The 21776-nt window shown below is 36.0% G+C and overlaps 1 protein-coding gene across 1 annotated transcript; it reads right to left on the bottom strand.

Annotated features, from left to right (window-relative positions):
- Positions 1-4930: 4930 nt before the first annotated feature.
- Positions 4931-21301, bottom strand: LOC128318152 (low affinity immunoglobulin gamma Fc region receptor II-b-like). The gene is made up of 6 exons (XM_053233529.1): positions 20971-21301; positions 15910-16182; positions 8869-9135; positions 6379-6624; positions 5560-5670; positions 4931-5464 (listed from the first exon to the last, which is right to left on the bottom strand). The coding sequence occupies exons 1-6, from the start codon at positions 21299-21301 to the stop codon at positions 5406-5408; spliced, it is 1287 nt and encodes a 428-aa protein (XP_053089504.1). The 3' UTR covers positions 4931-5405.
- Between the last annotated feature and the right edge of the window lie 475 nt (positions 21302-21776).

Raw genomic sequence — 21776 nt, 5'->3', positions numbered from 1 at the left:
AACACATTACATTAATATATGCACCGATAATAAGCCGACAGAAAGCAGGTTAATGTGTTTATATGCTGAGCGAAACCTGTGTAAGAGGCAAAAATACAGCTGTGACGAGAGGTTAACGATAGGTGCACTTTGAACCCTGGCTAACAAGCTAAGAGTGTCCAGCAGTTTTTGTGCTATTTTTTGGTTGCCAAACGTTCAGTGCATCCCTAATTCACGCTGGCTCATAAAACCTCTACATGAACACACTTTCCCAGAAAGATTGCGCATTTACGCCCCTGCACTATATTGGTTGTGACTTTTATTATAACATTTAACATATTTAAGGTATGATACTTAGCAGATATTCAAAACTTACCTCGATGTGTTTTTTCAAATTAGAGGAAGAACTCTTGAATGCCGATATTTCAACAGGTCTAGGCAGGCAAAGCTGACACGACATAATGACACAATTGTCCTTCTTCGCCTTCACTGCAAAAAGCTGCTTCATTGTGGCCAAGGATGCTGAAGTGCTGTATTTGAGCTGTTGCATGTTGAAGCATCCACCACACTTCCTCCCTCCTCCATGATTAAACTAAATTGGCGCCAGGTGTCTTGAAGTCTGTCTGATGCAAGTTTTCTATGTGTGATTTGATTCGACGGGAATCACGGGACTGATTATTCTCCTTAGCCAATCACCGTTGACGAAAAAATAAACATATAAAGTAGCGACGGCAGGTTGAGGGAAAGTAGCGCAGTAAAAGTACCGATACAGCGCTAAAAATGTACTCAAGTAAAAGTACCCTGTTTTAAAACTACCTAATAAAGTACAATTCCTGAGAATAACTACTCAGTTACAGTAACGAGAGTATTTGTAATTCGTTACTTTACACCACTGAACGTCACTTATTTTCTGAAGAACAAATAAGAGGAAACTCAGTGTAATAATGTTAATTAATCAGAACATTCATTGCTAGATGTGAATGGTTATTTTTTAGATCTGAAATGATCTGAAATAACTGACGTGAGCTAATTTGCAGTTGTGTATGGTTTTCAGATAAGACTACTCAGTGAAGCAGGAAGGTGAGCGGTGGATATAAACTGGTTTGGGGAAGTGCACACCTTCAGGGTATACAGGTGAGATTATCCACAGCAGCAGGAGGCGAGTCATAATGCAGAAAGCCGAAGCAGCAGGAGGAACAGAGCAATCGTAGAACATCAACAGCAGTCAGGCAGCTTCGAGGCTGAGAGGAGCCACAGCAGTAGATGTGAGTTAATCATATCGGGCAGCCGGAGTGCATTTACAGCTCTCCATAGAGAGAACAGATTATTAGGTAGGACAGGAGCATGAAGTGAAACTGAGAAGTTGGAATTTTGTTACTTTAAAGGTTTGTCTTAAACTGCCATCACTGCTGCTGAAAAAAAAAAAGCCTCAGTAATCATAGATTAGCGTCTGCACATCTGAGCTCGGCTGTGCTGTGTGTACCTACTGGTTCTACAAGCTACTGCAAGTAAAACACAACATAACTGCAATGAATGTGGCTTTACTGTGGTACTGAGCTTCACATATGAGCAGAGAGTTAGCATTATGTTTTTGTTTAACATACTGTATACTCAAAGTCAGGGTAAATGTGTCTAATGTTCTAAACTTTTTATTTATTACAGTATATGGTGACAAACTTGACTGGTGTATATCTGTGTGGAGCTGCTTCATTCACAATAATATTATATTCTCTTTTTCTTATTTCATTATTCATTACAAGTCATCTGGACCTCCCATAGAAGTTTTAAGTAGTGCATCTTTTAGCCTTTTAGCTTGAGAGTGTGAAACGATGTCTCAGCAGTGCAAAAACATTTTAGCACCTGCTCCCTCTTTCTCACTGTTTAACTCACACTGCTGAGAAAAGCCAAAACACAACAGCCATTTTCAAGCCCAGTGATGAACAGAGTTGGAAATGTTCACTCAGTCTGTATCATAAACACTAACGTAATTAGGTTTTAGCAAATCCCTGGTACTTTTGTTGGGAAAAAAATGTTCAATTCAATTTCAAGTGTTTAATTTAATGTTCAAATTATGACAAAGTCTGTTTACTGTAGGCTTTCACATATACGTCATTACCTCATTGTTTCATGCTCTTATGTTTCAGATTAATATGCTGTTCTATATAAACGGAATAAATCCACAATGCTGGGTTTTCAGATGGATATATACACGACTTTACACAGAACATTTAACCTACAACCTCATAAAAGCCCATTTACAGTTTTTATGTTAAATGATTAAAATGTATTTTTAAATATAAAATTGCTGTAATACTCCACATTAATGGTTTATCATCTTAAATATGTGACTGTGATTTTACCGGCATGGTAATGTCATAAGTCTTCACATTGAGGGACGTCTGAATCAGTTTGTTTAGCATATATCAGTAAAGATTTGCATTCCACAGCGTGTTCTTTTAGACTGTAGACTACTTTCTGTTGGGTAGGAGCAGATGGGGTGTGTTTTTGGTGGATATCTGTTCAGACTTTACATAAAGAGCATGCACTATGAAAGGAACTGTGACTTGTGGATTCTGGCCAAGAATGGTCAAAGTCACTGTCTTCAACTACTGATACAACTGAGGCTGTACATCATCAGGTCCCTGCTTCAGATGTGCAGATTGTGAGCTTTCCCTGCTTCACATAGACTGTCCTGATGGTTATGTCATCCTTTTCTGCACAATCCATGTACAGTTTGTTTAGTTTTATAGTGGGGAGGAAAACTATTGTTGCCTAGATTCACTTCCTGGACTGTTGTTCTCATATATTTTTGTAATTGTGTGTTGCTTATATACAGTCTATTGCTTGTAATGACTTAATGTAGTCAGCTGTAGCAAACAATCAGTGACCTGCTATTTGTTTGCTTTGAACTGTTAGCAGTTTTCCGCTAATGAGCCGACACACAATCAATCATTCTTACAATACCTTATTAAGGAAAAAGGAGAAACAAGTGACATGAATATGGGTGGCTCATGAGCTATACCTGAAGAGGGAAAAAAAAGAAATAGAGAGACAAGAGCTTGGATCTTGTTACATTTACAAAGACTTCAAGAAGGAACGGATGTTTCCTGTGTTGATTCTTCAGCAGTCAGTAAACAATCTGCAATTTGGGAAGGTTGTCCTGGATGTTTCCTAATTTGGTGAAACTGTACAAACCCATGCCAAATATGTTCATGAGATAAGACACAGTAACAGGTGTAAAGAGATGGGGTTTTTCACTGTGTGGCATCAGGGGCAAAGAGAATAGCTCAAGTGCTAAATAGAAAGCAATGACTACACCACCCTGGGAAATTTACTCAGAATATTTACTAAATCTAAACAGGATCACAAAAAGAACAACACAGGATCGTTTCACTAGTGAAAGGCAGGAGACGTAGATATACAAAAATACAAATATTAATTTACAACCCACAATAAAAAAATAATCCATGAAACAGACCATGAAGACAGGTCACTGATAGTCACACACTAAGTGTAAATATGATATACGATATCCATCTGAAGATCAGAAACGATCATTGAACTTCCTAATGGAGGAGCCGAGGCTTACTCACAGGGAGGAGGTTAAGGATGGACACAATCAGCCCACCAATCAAGGAGTCACCCCAATAGCACACACACACACACACGATACTGAGAGCACAGCATACAGCACAAGTGAATAAGATCCAACAAGTGAATGGAAAAACTGCCACCAGAAGATCCAACCCCGGCTTTAGGCGCTGAGCTCCTTCAACAGACAGAAAAGAAATTCAAGTCATGCAGGATGTTCAGCGATGGTACACAATGCCAACAATCAGAGACAACAGGCGTAACCAAACCAGACTGCATCCAGATCATTTCCGTTCATATGATGGTTTCTAAACAAATAATAAACAAAAATATCTAAACTAAAATACACATAAAACAATGCAATCAAAATAACATAACAAAACACAATCGACAAACCAACACAATAACATCAACAACCCAAATCCCCCAGTCTGTGAGAAAGATGGAGAGATGACTGGAACCTGCAGGACAACTCAAAACCAAAGTCAACGAAGCAAAGCAGCAGCATCTCTGGACGCAGGAATTCCCCCGTAACCATGATGACGAGGAAGCCCCCGCTACACAATACGTGCCCAGTCTGTCTAAAATAAACGCAATTACCATTTAAACACAACTCCACTAACATCTAAATGGGTTCATCCGATCCAAACCAGTACAGAGAGCAAACACATCTGCTGGGAGTGCAAACGTCATCCAGTCTAAACAAGTACAAAAGAAACAAAACGACTGAAAATATACAAAACAAAATATTCCACTAAAAAAGGATGAATGAAACAGCATAAAAAGGAATTACTCATACCTGCAGATGGACAATGACATTTAATTTGCCAGTCATGAAGGAAGAATCCCAACTCCGCTCGCTCTCTCTGGCAAACCAGCGCCACTGAAATAAAGAGTTGCGACTCTCTTTGCTCTCGCCGCCACGCAGTCACGTGCTTCCTGTAGCTCTCAATAGCAAGTGTATCCGTATGCAAGATTACAAACCACACCCCTTACAAGGCACACCCACTATTACAAGTTACACCCACCACAAATACGTAAAACATAGGGTTAGGGTTAGGGGGGAGAGGGCGTGGGAATGTTGTGTAGAGGGCGTGGGAATGTTGTGTAGTGTGATTTGCTAGTAGGCGTTCCTTGTAGTGGGCGTTCCTTGTAATAGGCGTGGTTTGTAGTCTTGCAGGACGCAGACACTCCATTCTCCTCAACATTTTCAAACAAATCTGCTCTGTCAACCTTTTTGAATGGGTTATGAAAGACAACTAGGCAATAAATGATCCAATGGGGTATTTAGTAAAAACTGAAAACCTTTTTTTTTTCTTACAGACTTCATTGTTTTTATTAAAATGTATCCAACAAGCACACTTCAGTCTCATTACAACATTGTTTTAAACAACAAAACTCATCTTTCCATAAAATATTACAAAATAAGCCTTACTCTATTTAATTACAAATATCACACTGCATCAAACCATACTGCATATTCATCCCTGAGTAAATGCTGGCTACAATATAAACATTAATATGGAATTTAAACAAATTACAAGACATATAGCTAAAAAAACAACAATAATACAAAGCAAAGCTTAAATAGTGAAAATAAATGCATACAAGTAATACAAATACAAATATATCAGGAATAGAAATCACTCTATATAAAACCTAACGCATCATTAGAAGTTAAAGCTTTCATCCAAAATCACAGAAACAGCGTCACAGCCACTCATCACTAAAACTGTACTTACTGACAGAGCACATACACGAATGTGTTCTCTGTAGCACTGAGAGATGTTGTTATTTAAAAGCTAGTTTATAAAAATAATGTAAAAACCTGACAGTCAGACAGACGCTTCAGCTTCTATCACTCTGTACGGTCTGTTGTCCTCATCAGGGTCATCTGTAAAATACACAATCATGAGCACTTCAAATTAGCCTCTTATTAAATGTTAGGGTTTAATTTTATAGCTAATGAAGAACACTGTGAGTTCTTACTTCGAGCTCTGGAACATTTCACTGCCAGAATGATGGTCACCAGCACATACGGAGAGGCCGCTACGACACTGCTGAGGAGCTTCAGCACCGATGATGGAGCTTCTCCATGTGCTAGAAATGAAGGGGTAAATACTATGGATAATAATATAATTAAAATAATAATAAATTACAATTAATCATATATAAAGCATTAATTTAGTGGTCATACATTTAAGTTTCATGTCAAAATATGAATCTGAACATGAGGACAGATATATTTGCTCTTTCCTACTGATAATGTAGAAGACATAAAATAAACATCTAAGACAAAATGTGTATAAAAATCAGGCTTCCTTTTGGACAGTGCTGTATTGTCTAGCATGAGTTGATAGGCTGGTTGATGACAGTCACCTGGCAGGTTAGTCACAGCCTATAGATGGTTTGTTGACTGTAGAGTGTCTGAAGTGAGCTTTAATAAATAAAGTGTTAATGCTTGAAATGCAAGTATCTTGGCTAAACATCGACACAGAGTCTAGCCTGCCAGCCTTTGATAATCACTCAGCATGTTTCTCTGGTCTACAGTACTCCAAATACAACATAACTTGTGCTTATTTTACTGAAAATGGTGTAAAAGTCGTGTCATTTCAAGGAGGTTTAATGAGATTTCTACACCATAAATTACAATGAGTAGTAAATATCTTGTGACTAGCATTCATGTAGCTTAAAAGGTGTAAAGGAGAAATAAGTCATAATAAATATTTTTTAAATGCTTTAAGAATGGAAAACTGACTCCAACACAGCAAAAGTTTTCTTTAAATGAATATAAGAATTATTTCTCACCTCTGACTGAAACCCAGCTTTTCGGTGACTCTCCTCTCTCTGGGTGTTTACAGTGGTAGAAACCTTCATCTGACTTTGAGACAGTGTGGATGGTCATCTCTCCTTTAGTCTGGGACTGGAGGATGGAATAATTTTTATAGAAATCAGCACCAGAATCTAAGATCTTTGACCGAATTAAACAGTGTAAAGTCAGAGGATTTCCCTCAGTTACAGGATGGACAGGACTCTCCAGGATCAAATCTCCATCTGCAGGAAAGAGAAAGACGACACTGAAAACACAAAGTGTGTAAAATACAAGTATACAGTCAGGTCCAATTTTTGAAATTGTGGCCTGGCAAAGCATCTCAAGGGAGGAAAGTCAGCATTTAGTGATATCCGTGGGATCCAGACTTCAGGCAGTCATTGACTGCAAAGGATTTGCTTCCAAGTATTAGACATATTCCTAAAATTTATGATTGTTAATTTGTCCAATTACTTTTGAGCCTGTGAAAATGGAGGAACTATGTAAAAAATGGCTGTAATTCCAGTGTCACTGTCCAAATACTTATGGACAGACCTCTTGATCTCTTCCATATGACATTACTGTATGACCACACTGCCATATTTGTGACCAAAAGATTGTGGAAAATGTGACTCTGAAAATCTCAGTCAAAAATAATGATTTTGATTCAATTTGAATGATTTGATTTTACTCCATTCCAAAACACTCCATTCTCTGTAATGAGCACTTTACATCAGTAAGTTGGTGGCTATAGCTATATGTGCTAAGCTAAATAAATTATCTGAACATTTGTCTGAGACAGATGTGCAGAGGTTTGATGTTTAATGTTGCTGTCTGTAGATTTACCAGTGGGTTTTCAAAATAATAAATATCTTCTTGTACATATCTGCTGTCCATATCTACAGTCAGGTCCATAAGTATTTAGACAGTGACACAATTTTCATCATTTTGCCTCTGTACACCTCCACAATGGATTCAAGGGGTTTAACAAAAATATTGCATTAACTGTTTAGGAGTTACAGCCATTTTTTATTAGTTCCTCCATTTTCACAGGCTCAAAAGTAATTGGACAGTTGACTGATATGCAGTTTCATGAGCAGGTGTGGCCTGTTTCCTCCTTATTTCATGACAAATTAAGGAGATAAAAGGTCTGAAGTTGATTCCAAGTGTTGAATTTGCATTTGGTAGCTGTACATATCTACCTAGGCTACACAGTTCACTAGCTAGTTTTAGCTCACAAATAATGTGACCACAAACTTTTGTTTCTATTTATGAAGCTAGAGACTGCTGTGATACTGCTGTTTATTTATAGCCACATCTTCCACAATCTTTTGATAATAAATATGGCAGTGTGGTCATACAGTAACCTCACATGGAACAGATCAGTAGAGGTCTGTCCACAAGTTTACATAAGTTTACATAGGGATTACATAAAGTTTATAATCTTTGTGCCTTCATTTTGTACTTTGTACTGCTAGGTTTCTGTACACTAAAGCCCTCAGACTCTTGCCCATGTACAGAGATGGACTGTAGATTAAATAAATACGTAAATGTATGTGAATTGTAGATTTGGCAATGTCTCTTCTGACTCCAGATCTCTATATATTTTCCCCTGGGACTTGGTATGGATCATAAATTATGGTCATAATTATGACAGCTATAAGAAAGAGATAACGTGACTGAAATAGATGAATAGGAATCACAAGTTATATGGATGGCAACTCCATATAACTTTTTGTTTAATATGCAATGTAGCATTTATATGACCCACAGGCTCTAACTTCCCTACATTTTTCTAGTATTCTATTTTGCTTGTGGTGGCAATTTTTTCATTTGACTTTTTTTTTTTTTACAATTACAAATCACTCAAAGCTCGTGGAATTTACAAATAAATGGGAGTTAAGTTACAGACTGAATATTATGAATATTATAATTTAAATTATTTTTAAAAATAATTGAAAAAATATTAAATCCAGTTATGGAAGATATCAGAAGTTTCGAGCTAATATTGCAGTCATTCAGACCTACATGCTGTCCTGCCTACAACACAATTAACATCATAAATCTTAAAGAACACAGCAGCAGCTTAATAACTATCTATGAATGTAGTTTAATGTTAAAGCTTTCATCATTTTCTCAGGTTATGGAAATACATAGCTATGCAGTTATGTTAACCATGACAGAGTGACTCAGAGAGAAGGAAACAGAGAGCTACATGAGCTGAAGAGTCTAATGTAATTGTTCATTTAAAAGGAACTAAGGCACTGTGTTAAGTAAAGTTTCCAGAAGTTTTTCAGTAGCTTTCAGACATTAAAATAGGTTTTACTGCAATTCTGTTAATCACAATATAATAAATAAGTATTCATCTGTTATTACTGCAAGTAAGTTATCAATTAACTTCTTTACAAAACTTTAGAATAATTTTTTTAAATGTTAGATATGTTTTATATATTAAAATACTACTGATGAGAATTGATAAAATGACTCACTGTGCACTGTGATGTTGACAGAATTACTGCGTCCTCCAGATTCAGACTGACACCAGTAAACTCCAGTGTGTGATGTAGAGAGGGAGCTGATGTTACATGTAGATCCTGAAACTGATGAACAATCGAACAATGTCTCACTGTGTGTGTATCCTCTCACTGTCCATCCAGTAGAGTCACTCTGGTCCTCACAGCTCAGTGAGAGAGAGTCAGCAGTAAAGTGTTGAGTTCTGCTGGGACTGATGATCAGAGACACTGGAGGAGCTTCACCTGTTAATAATTATACTCATATTATTCTAATATGTATGTCAATATTATAATGTATTTTGCTTAAGAAAGTAAGAAAATTAAATGATATAAAAAAAGATTTGCAGTGTGAAGTAAGGAAGATTATAGATTAAACTATACATAGAGCATAAAAGATGCTAGTGACAATAATTTACTGAGTAAAAAGGAGCTTTCTGTTTGAAGTGCTACATTGCACCAGAGCTAAGTCACAAAATTTCACATTTTTTTACTCATTATTACATGCTGCACGCACACACACAATCCATTTTCTGTACCACAATCAGGGCACAATCACACACTCACACACCCATTCACACACTACAGACAATTTAGAGATGCCAATCAGCCTACAGCACATGTCTTTGGACTGGCGGAGGAAATTGGAGTACTGGAGGAAACCCCCAATGCACAAGGAAGATCAGACAAACTCCACACACTCGGGGCAGGGCCAGGATTCAAACCCCTAATCCCAGAGGTGCGAGGCAAGCATGCTAACCACTAAACCCCCCCCCCCAACAAACACACACCCACACACACACAATTCACAACACCTCACAATAACTCTCTCATTCTTTCCGATTCTGCAGTTTTTTACACTCAGTGGTTCAGTATAAAAGTTCAAACTTCCTCCTCTTCACTCATTCACACTCGAGTATGATACTGGGGAAAATTTATTTCTTCTATATATAAAGAAGTGTAAATATAGCTTAGGGTTAGTGTTAGTAACTGTGTGTTCCTACCCAGCTCTACTGTTAACATGTTCTGTGCAGTGCAGGCACATACTCACCAGTAACGTTTACCCAGAGTGCATCACTGTAGTGTGTGTAGTAGACTGGGTTTCCTCTTCCAGCTCTGCACTTGTACTGACCTCTATCAGAGACTCTAACTGATCTGATGAAGTAGGAGTGTGTTTCAGTCTCACTCTCAGTGCTCTGTGTGTCTTTGATCCAGTAAAACTTCCATCCAGCAGACTGCAGCTTCAGTGTACAGGACAGAATCACTGGGTTTCCTGTCAGTGCAGCTCCTTTAAGGTCTGATGTGAGTTCAGGTTTAGGTTTTTCTGTTAGAGAAGAAACACACAGTTCAGGAGTAATGTAATCTTTACTGTACTAATCACCTCTACAGAGTGAAAAACATTTTTGCTGTCTCTGTGATGATCCTGGTCTCAGCTAAACAATAACTAGGCCTACATATTTTTCTATTATTGTATTACTTTATTAGTGTAGCACAGTAAGTTAAAATAATCATGTTCAGATTTATTTGCTGAAAGAGAAACTGAACAAAGATTAGACCAGTAGCAGGTCCCCACATGATGTGATTCTTTTATTCAACATATTTAGCGTTGTGTGATTTATTATAAATAAATGATATAATGACAAAATAGTCATCTTGATAAATTCATCTTGATGATACTCAGATCTCTTTGGTCTTGCTGTACAGAGACCATGCACATTTTGATACACATTACGCATTCAGTGGATATTATTCAAATTAACAATTAGAAGTAGAATAATGATTTCTTTTTTCAAATCCATAAAGCTGAATATAGCAAAAGTAGCTGTTCTATTCTTTTATTATTTCAAGTCATAAGTGTAATCTCTCACTGTTATATCACATGTTTATATTGGCAGAACTCTGTTCTACAATCTTAGAAGATCACATCAGTTTACCTGCAGATCACTTTTATTCATCACACATACAAACACTTCATTCCTGCATCTTGCACTTTCTGGTTAAGTTCAAAATTAAGTTTGATTACAGTAAGATAATAACCGTGCCTTTAGCTCATGTAGCCAGTGTTTATGAGGTGAGTTTCTTGGCAGGATTAGAGTTTCTAACATACTGTGTTCATCAGACAAATTTACAAACCCACATTATTAAGTATAAAAGACAGGTTTAAAGCAGTTTTATACAAAATACACCTCTACACTTCTCACTGTTAATGAAATAGACAATATGTGAGATAAAACACACTCACCTGATACAGTCAGTGTAACAGCATCACTGGTCTGTGTGTATTTTGGGTCTGATGACTTTGTTCCTTTACAGGTATAATCACCTTTTTCAGAGGCTTTAACATGAGGGATTGTGTACATTTTCTTTCCTGCAGCATCACTGAGTTCTTTATTATCTCTATACCAGTGGTACTGCCAGTATCCTCCAGTCTGTATCTCACATGAGAAAGTGACGGTTTCCCCAATGAACACACGCTCAGCTGCCTGTACTTTCACTACAGACTTTGGTCTCGCTATAGAAAGAGAGCAAAAACGTTTTAACTATATACAGGATAAATTTAACATATTAGATATTTACATAATTACATAATTATAATACTTCCTGAAACAGTTACGAAAATAATAAAATAATTAGGTTTTCACCATCTTCCTAATTTTAAACGTGTAGTGAAAATGTAGAAAACATGACGTACCTCTCACTGTAATCGTGGCTGGATAACTGATCTCTGAGTCGTAGTTTCCCCTGCGTGCTTTACAGTAGTAATTTATTTGTCCTTCATTAGAGACTGTTACATCGAGTGTGTTACTGTGTGCATCTACAGGTGTCAGATATTTTGACTGCTGATTATCGTACCAGAGAAAAGTCCATCCAACAGACAGCAGATTACAGCTCAGAGTAACTCTGTCTCCAGTGTAGACGGAGCTCTGAGGATTCACACTCACAGTCGGTTTGGGTTTTCCTGTTGATATAAAATGATGAAAAGCTGGAGTTACCTTTACAACATGAGCAGTAGTTTAATCTTTGTGCCTAACTAAGCATTTAGATACAGTGTTTATTGTAAAGGTTTCAGTGATGTGACTTTTTATTTTTACATGGTTTGTATACAGTATATTGTCTACAAAAAGAAATTAACGATTGAACTGAAGTGTAAAGGTCACTGTATTGCTCCTGTGATTTTGCTTTTCCACATGATGATTTATAAATCGTGTCTCAAATTCTGTATCACACTGCATGCATTAGTGTCTTTTTAAAAATCTTATTCAATCATTTAACTCTTTATTGTAAAAGCACAGCAGTGAAACTTTAAACTTTTTAACTTAAATAACAGCTGTGATCGAAGTGAGGGTCAAAATATAACTGCTGTGTGATGATGCAGGTCTCTAATCTCTCTCTACTCTACATCAATTTATTTTTATGAGTGTATAGAGCAAAGAATATTTTGGAAAAGTGGAAGACAAAATGCAAAACTACACATATAATCTTTACTGAAAGACATATTGGAAATGTTTAGAATTGGTCTTGTTTTTTAACACTTTGTGTTTTGACTAAACATCAATAAAAGTGGGTCGTGTTGCCAAACAAATAAATAACTGTACATCATTAAAATGATATGAAGACAGTACACTAAGTAGAAATCTCTGCATACTCAGTAGGAGGTCTAAGTAACATTCTGTATTTCCCAGTCTACCTTAATCACCTGCTTATTTACACATTTCATAAAAACATGATTTAATGCACATATAATCCATCAATGCCTCATTTAACCATAGTTGTGGGGTGTTTCATTCATCCATTCATGCATCCATCACATCCCTTCACTTTTCCTCTCTCCACTTATTGTATTTAAGACCCAATTAAACTGAACACTGTGCTGTTCCTAATGACCTCCCCATGTCTGAAAATCTTCACAATGATTACATTATAAACATCTGGACATGATTTGAACTCATTTTATGCTTATTTTGTTACAGTTTATCATGTGTTTATATGCGTCTTAAATAATAATTTTAGAACATTATTATTTAAAAAAAACTATAGTGTGTGTGTGTGTGTGTGTGTGTCATTTTTCTACATTGCGAAATTTTTTAGGTCAACTTTTTGGGATGCTATGATGCTATGCTAACTCTGTTGTATAATTGCTTGACTGTTTTGCTTGTTGAAACTTTGCATGCTGCCTTCTTGCCCAGGTATCTCTTGAAAAAGAGATTTTTAAATCTTAATGAGACTTTACCTGGTTAAATAAAGGTTAAATGAAATAATAAATAAAACTACCTCATTCTTTCTGATCACACCCCCTTATATGATGTCACATAAATGACATTCACTTATCAAGCCAGAAAATAAATAATGCTAAGTTTAACTGTCCCAATATACCTGAATTTATCCTATTATATTTACAATATTATATTGTCAACATTGAAAATTATTGTTTGGCTTTGTGATTTTCTTATTAGAGTGCACATTTGTAGTCATTTTTAACAAGCAGATCTTTATTGCTGAAATCTCCAGTCAGTGAAGGTAGGGCTCTGTGCTGTGGCTGATGTGTTACAGAAACTTTGTTTTCACTGTAAAAAACTTTACTGTAGATTTTACAGTAATTTACTGGCAATCTGGGTTGCCAACAGAGTACTGTGAAACTTTCAGCAAATTTTACTATAAAACATATTTACAGTAAAGCACTGTAATATTATACATAGTATAAAATAACACGTAACCCCATATATTTGGTTAATGCAAGAAACAACTGAGCTGAAGAGTCTCGCTCAAGGACACAATCAATGCAGTTTGGTGGTGCTGGGATTTGAACACAACCTTCTAATCCTTGACTCGAAACCTTAACCACTGAGGTACCGCAACTAGCACCACTAGCTTGCATTGATTCAATGTAATCTTTTAGTGGAGTTAATTCAGTGGTAGAAGTAGTTGAATCAGTGCAAGTTAATTATGGTGTAGTTGTGATGACTCAGTGGTTAAAGCTTAGCGTCATGAATCAGAAGGTTATATGTTCAAATCCTAGCACTGCCAAGTTGTCATGGTTTGGCACGATCCTTCAGCTCAGTTTTATCCTGCATCACTCAAATGAGCAAGTGTTCTGGGTTATATTATTTTATACAACATTATGATATTACAGTAATTCACTGTAAATATGTTTTACAGTTGTTTACTCTAAATTTTACAGTACCTTACTGCCAACACAAGTTCTGGTAAAGTGTGTTTTGCTGTTGTAAGCTTGGGTTGACACAACCTGCACCACCAACTGCACACATCAGTATCTATTTAAAAAATCTTCTTCACTTAATTAAACTTACAGATCTTTACTGTGAAGCCACAACAGTGAAGCATTGAAATCGTTTTTCAAACATGCAGAATCATTACAGTAGCATCAGCTTGACTATTAGGTGAAGAACATGATTCTTATACATATCAATGATTTTCTAGTAATTTATACTAAAATTAATGGCAAAATGATGTTCCAGCAGTCAGACTGAATAATAAGTTGTGATGATTCCTGTCTTGACCAGTAATCAAGTGAATTTGAGGGTTTAAGACAGAAAAGTGAGAATTAAAAGTAAGCAGACAGAAAGAAGCTGTAAAGTCATTATAATGAGACTCAGTTACAGTGCAGTTCATTGAAAAAACTCTGGAACAAATCTGAAAACTTAAAGTAGCAATACATTTTACATATAATAAAAACCAAAATAATAACATATGTAATAAAAAAGTAATAACATAAACTCACACACTCACCTGATACAGAGAGTGTAACAGGATCACTGATCTCTGAGCTCTGAGAGTCACTTCTCCTCCCTCTGCAGGTGTATTTACCACCGTCAGAGTCTGTAACTGAGCTGATGATGAACTCCTGTGTTGTTCTGTCTGAGTAGAGTGTGTGATCATTCTTATTCCAGCTGTATGTCCACTCAGTGTCTCCTCCTCTCTGTATGTCACACCTGAAAGTCACTCTCTCTCCTCTGAACACCTGTGTATCAGGCTCTATAATCACCACAGGTTTAGGACTCTCTGTAAAAAAAAAAAAAAAAAAAAAAAAAAAAAGATGAAGCTCTGTCAGAGGTGCACTGAGTCATTTTAACAATCACTACTAATGAAGTAAATGTAGATGACAATTCGGAAAACTGACTCAATCCTAAAATTAATCAAGTTACTGTTCTGAAACTTTAGATCTTTTCCACTATTGATTCCTGTCTGAATGACAGTGTGTTTTTTATCCTGTTTCCCTGACTATTCATCTTTAGGAAGACTGAGTGTCAGCAAGGGAACAAGAAACTAAAAGTAAAAGGTGCAAAATAATGCTAGAAATAACTGAGTGAATATAATTTGTTTACACTTAACAGATATATTTAATAAAAAAAAAATAAATAAGGTTAGAAAAAAAAATAATTCTGATGTGCACATCCTTATCATTACTGGAGGAGACACTGGAGAAGACTCACCTGTTAACAATTTTAGTCATATTAGTATATATCAATCTATGTCAATATTTTATTAACATTTATTTTGATTAAAAAACTAGTTATTTATTAGTTAAGAGATAAAAAAAAGTTTTGTGGTGTGAAGTAATGAAGATAATAGATTAAAATACACATAGAGCATTAAAGATGCTAGCAATGACAATAATTTTCTGAGTAAAAAGTAGCTTTTCGTTTGAAGTGCTGCACTGCACCGGAGCTAAATCACAAAAAGTCAGACAGACATTACTCATCACTGCATGTCTACACACACAGATACACACACACACATTATCAATTCATAACACCTCACAACGACTCTCTAATCTCTCTCATCCTTTCTGATTCAGCAGTTTTTTACACTCAATGGTTCAGTATAAAAGTTCAAACCTCCTCCTTTTCACTCATTCACACTCGAGCATGATAGTGGGGAAAATTTATTTCTTCTATATATAAAGAAGTGTAAATATAGCTTAGGGTTAGTGTTAGTAACTGTGTGTTCCTACCCAGCTCTACTGTTAACACTTTCTGTGCAGTGCAGTCACATACTCACCAGTAACATTTACCCAGAGTGCATCACTGTAGTGTGTGTAGTAGACTGGGTTTCCTCTTCCAGCTCTGCACTTGTACTGACCTCCATCAGAGACTGTAACTGATCTGATGAAGTAGGAGTGTGTTTCAGTCTCACTCTCAGTGCTCTGTGTGGGTTTGATCCAGTAAAACTTCCATCCAGCAGACTGCAGCTTCAGTGTACAGGACAGAATCACTGGGTTTCCTGTCAGTGCAGCTCCTTTAAGGTCTGATGTGAGTTCAGGTTTAGGTTTTTCTGTTAGAGACGAAACACACAGTTCAGGAGTAATGTAATATTTACTGTACTAATCACCTCTACAGAGTGAAAACATTTTTGCTGTCTCTGTGATGATCCTGGTCTCGGTTAAACAATAATTAAGCCTACACATCTTTTCCTTTTATTATATTACTTTATTAGTGTAGCATAGTAAGCTAAATAATCATGTTCACATTTATTTGCTAAAAAAGGAAACAGACCAAACATTAGGAAATAGCAGGTGCCTACATGATGTGATTCTTCTGTGGTTTATAATTAGTAAATTACTTAAGAAGTAAATAAGATGATTTAAACAAGTGATTATCTTTCTTCTTGATGAACTCATACTCAGATCCCTTCAGTCTTGATGTACAAAGTTGATACATTCTTGTGATACACATTACTCTTTTATTTGATATTATTCAATGTTTAAAGCAGTTCTATACAGAACACATCTCTACACTTTTTAGTTTTAATGCAATAGACAATATTAACATAATAGACATAAAACACACTCACCTGATACAGTCAGTGTAACAGCATCACTGGTCTGTGTGTAATTTGGGTCTGATGACTTTGTTCCTCTACAGGTATAATCACCTTTATCAGAGGCTTTAACATTAGAGATTGTGTATGTTTTCTTTCCTGCAGCATCTCTGAGTTCATTATTATCCCTATACCAGCGATACTGCCAGGATCCTTCAGTCTGTATCTCACATGAGAAAGTGACAGTTTCCCCAATGAACACACGCTCAGCTGCCTGTACTTTCACTACAGGCTTTGGTCTCGCTATTCAAAGATAATAAAAACTTCAGCACATACAGTACATGTAAACATCATTTAAATCTATTATATAATTACACAATTCCAATAATTTTTTTTTCACAGACTTACAGCTCAGAGTAATGCTGTCTCCAGTGTAGACGGAGCTCTGAGGATTCACACTCACAGTCGGTTTGGGTTTTTCTGTTGATATGAAATGATGAAGGTATCAGAGCTTCTTTTATCTTTACATCATAAGTTTTATTATTTTTGTGTCTGATTCAGCATTTAGATACAGTGTTAAACAATTTTCAATATGACTCTTCAACACAGCTTATATGCAGAACATTCTATAAAATGAAATTGAACGATTGAACTGAAGTGTAAAAGTCACTGTATTTGTTATTGTTAGTTTGATGTTTTGTAAATAGTGTGTCAAGTCATATATCACAACCTGCACCTATCAGTATCTGTTTAGAAATGTTAGTCAATTATTAAACTTGAACACTTTACTGTGAATCCTCAGCAGTGAAAAAAGCTTTTTTAAACTTGTAGAACCATGACAGTAGAATCAGCTTGACTATTAGATAAATAGGAAAGTGTTTCTCGTACACGAATTTATTTCCTTCCGTTTCAAATAATAGCAGAGGGAAGATGATGTGGGACTGACTGCCTTTCTTACTTAATGCTTACTCTGTGCCACCAATCAGATTGGCTAATCAGTTGTGGTGATTCTTGACAAATCAAGTTAATTGATGGCTTTAAAATAGGAAAATAAAAATCAAAAAGAAATTTAAAGTTGCTATAATGACACTATGTAGCTGAAAAAATCTGGGAAAAAACATGAAACCTAAAACTACTGATAACTTTTACATATAAGTAGTAACTGTTCTCTGAGCTCTGAGAGTCACTTCTCCTCCCTCTGCAGGTGTATTTAACACTGGCATCATTTCTAACTGAGTCAAACTCCTGTGTTGTTCTGTCTGAGTAGAGTGTGTGATCATTCTTATTCCAGCTGTGTGTCCACTCAGTGTCTCCTCCTCTCTGTATGTCACACCTGAAAGTCACTCTCTCTCCTCTGAACACCTGTGTATCAGGCTCTATAATCACCACAGGTTTAGGACTACAATTAAAAAAAAAAAATCAATACTTTTTCTATATATGAATTAATTCCCAACACCATTATTTAAATGAGTAGTAAGATTTTAAAATGGAAGACAGTATATCTGCTCACATGTAAATGATGAAGCTCTGTCAGAGGTGCACTGAGTCATTTTAACAATCACTACTAATGAAGTAAATGTAGATCACAATAATGTTAGAAATAACTGACAGTAAAAAGTGATTACACTTTTAACAGGTATACTTAATAAAAAAGCAAAAAAATAGTGCTAGAAAACAATAATTCTCATTCTTTCAGATTCTACAGCCTCTTACACTCAGTGGTTCAGTATAAAACTGAACCTCTTCACTCATTCACACTCAGGCAGGTCTCGACTCGAGCATGTTGATGTTTCTGAAGGAGTAACTTTTTGACCTTTATGAAGCCCCTTTTACAGCCTCTGAGCAGCTTGTTAAAAGAGTTGTACAGATTTTGGTGATATTTTCTTCCAAAGCTAAACTAGTGTTGTGCCACTTGCTTTCCAGCTCACCTCACACCAGCCCTGCTCAGCCGTGCTCACACTGTCTCTCTCTAACTTTAATAAATGATTTAGCTGAAAGAGTTCTCTGTATGTAGCTGTGTAAATATTGCTATATTGACACTACTCATATGTGTGTGATAATTTAACAGGTCTCTAATCTCTCTCTACTCTACATCAATTTATTTTTATGAGTGTATAGAGTAAAGAATATTTTGGAAAAGTGGAAGACAAAATGCAAAACTACACATATAATCTTTACTGAAAGACATATTGGAAATGTTTAGAAATGGTCTTGTTTTTTAACACTTTGTGTTTTGCCTAAACATCAATAAAAGTGGGTCGTGTTGCCACCTCACAGCAAACAAACATATAAATAAATAAATAAATAAATAAATAACTGTACATCATTAAAATGATATGAAGACAGTACACTAAGTAGAAATCTCTGCATACTCAGTAGGAGGTCTAAGTAACATTCTGTATTTCCCAGTCTACCTTAATCACCTGCTTATTTACACATTTCATAAAAACATGATTTAATGCACATATAATCCATCAATGCCTCATTTAACCATAGTTGTGGGGTGTTTCATTCATCCATTCATGCATCCATCACATCCCTTCACTTTTCCTCTCTCCACTTATTGTATTTAAGACTGTCCCAATTAAACTGAACACTGTGCTGTTCCTAATGACCTCCCCATGTCTGGAAATCTTCACAATGATTACATTATAAACATCTGGACATGATTTGAACTCATTTTATGCTTATTTTGTTACAGTTTGTCACATGTTTATATGCATCTTAAATAACAGTTTTAGAATATTATTTTTAAAAATATATACAAGAAATTTTTAGGTCAACTTTTTGGGATGCTATGATGCTATGCTCACTGTATTGTATAATTGCATGACTGTTTTGCTTGTTGAAACTTTGCATGCTGCCTTCTTTTTCAAGAGATTTTTAATCTTAATGAGACTTTACCTGGTTAAATAAAGGTTAAATGAAATAATAAATAAAACTTCCTGTTGAATTCTGACCACGCCCCCTGATATGATGTCACATGAATGAAGTTATGTAATTTCTATCAAACATTTCCACTGCAGGGCCTCAGTAAGATACGTTTTTACGTTCACTTATCAAGCCAGAAAATAAATAATGCTAGGTTTAACTGTCCCAATATACCTGAATTTATCTTATTATATTTATGCATCTTATAACGTTGTCACTATTGAAATTATTGTGTCAGGCAGCAGAGACGGTGACAATTACAGAGGCTGGTAATGAAAAACAAATCCAAATCATGAGGCGAATCTCAAAAAAGTTAAACAGGCTGAAGGTCAGGCGAGGTACAAACTGGAGATCACAGAACAACACAAAGTTCAAGAGTCAAAGGCAAAGACGAGGGTCAAAACCAGAATTAGGAAGCAACAAACAAAGGCTTAGTGCATCAGGTGAGAACACAAACTGAACAAATACTTTGCAGTGTGCTGGTGCAGTGAGTGTGCTTATACAGTGTGTGTGCTTATACAGTGTGTGTGCTAACAGGGTCCAGGTGTGTGTGATCAGGAATTGGGTGACTGTGAACGTGACACTGAACATGGTGCATGGGTGTTGTAGTCCCGTGTCCATGTTTGTAGGTGATGGTGCATTGTGGGAAATAGAGTCCGGTGCAGATTCCGGCACTGACATGACACATTGTTTGGCTTTGTGATTTTCTTACTAGAGTGTACATTTTTAGTTATTTTTAACAAGTAGATCTTTATTGCTGAATTCCTCCAGTCAGTGAACGTAGGGCTCTTTGGTGCAGCTGATGTGTTACAGAGACTCTGTGTTGGACTGAGGTGTGTTCTAGTTCTTGTGTGTGCATGTTAAAGAAAAATGGGGTAAAGTGTGTTTTGCTGTTGTAAGCTTGGGTTGACACAACCTGCACCACCAACTGCACACATCAGTATCTCTTTAAAAATCTTCTTCACGCAACTAAACTTACAGATTTTTATTGTGAAGCCACAACAGTGAAGCATTGAACTCGGTTTTCAAACATGTAGAATCATGACAGTAGCATCAGCTTGACTATTAGGTGAAGAACATGTTTCTTATACATATCAATGATTTTCTAACAATCTTAAAATAAAATTAAAGGCAAAATGACATTCCAGCAGTCAGACTGACTAATAAGTTGTAGTGATTCTTTACAAATCAATTGAATCGGTAACTTTAAACTAGGAAATTGAAAGTCAAAAGTAAACAGACAAAAAAGAAGCTGTAAAATCTTTATAATGGGACTTTGTGTCTCATATGATAAAATCTGGAACAAAATCTGAAACTAGTGATAAATTTAACATACATAACGTAAGCAATAACATACATTCACACACTCACCTGATACAGAGAGTGTAACAGGATCACTCGTCTCTGAGATCTGAGAGTCACTTCTCTTCCTCCCTGTGCAGGTGTATTTACCATGTTGATCATTTTCAGCAGAGCTGATGCTGAACTTCTGTGTTGTGTGGGATGGGTAGGATGTGTAATCCCTATACCAGCCATGTGTCCACTTAGTGTCTCTTCCTTCTTGTATGTCAAACCTGAAAGTCACAGTCTCTCCTCTGAACATCTGTGTATCAGGCGTTATAGACACCACAGGTTTAGGACTCTCTGTAAGAAAAAAAATCACTACTGTTTCTATGTATGAATTTATTTCGGACACTATCATTTAAAGAAGTAGTAACATATTAAAATTGAATACAGAATTTAGGTAACCATTCAGAGTGTAGATACAGTATATCTGCTCACATGTAAATGATTAAGATTTTGGTGATATTTTCTTCCAAAGCTAAACTAGTGTTGTACCACTTGCTTTCCAGCTCACCTCACACCAGCCCTGCTCAGCCGTGCTCACACTGTCTCTCTTTAACTTTAATAAATGATTTAGCTGAAAGAGTTCTTTGTATGTAGCTGTGTAAATGTTGCTATATTGACACTACTCATATGTGTGTGATAATTTATCAGATCTTTAATCACTCTCTACATCAGTTTATTTTTATGGGTGTATAGAGTAAAGATTATTTTGGAAAAGTGGAATACAAAATGCAAAAGTACACATATAATCTTTACTGGAAGACATATTGGAAATGTTTAGAAATGGTCTTGTTTTTTAACACTTTGTGTTTTGACTAAACATCAGTAAA

The sequence above is a fragment of the Pangasianodon hypophthalmus genome, chromosome 4 (assembly GCF_027358585.1).
Source record: "Pangasianodon hypophthalmus isolate fPanHyp1 chromosome 4, fPanHyp1.pri, whole genome shotgun sequence".
In the NCBI taxonomy this organism is placed as follows: domain Eukaryota; kingdom Metazoa; phylum Chordata; class Actinopteri; order Siluriformes; family Pangasiidae; genus Pangasianodon; species Pangasianodon hypophthalmus.
The sequence above is the reverse complement of the archived record's forward strand: the minus strand, read 5'-3'. Positions and strand labels throughout refer to the sequence as shown.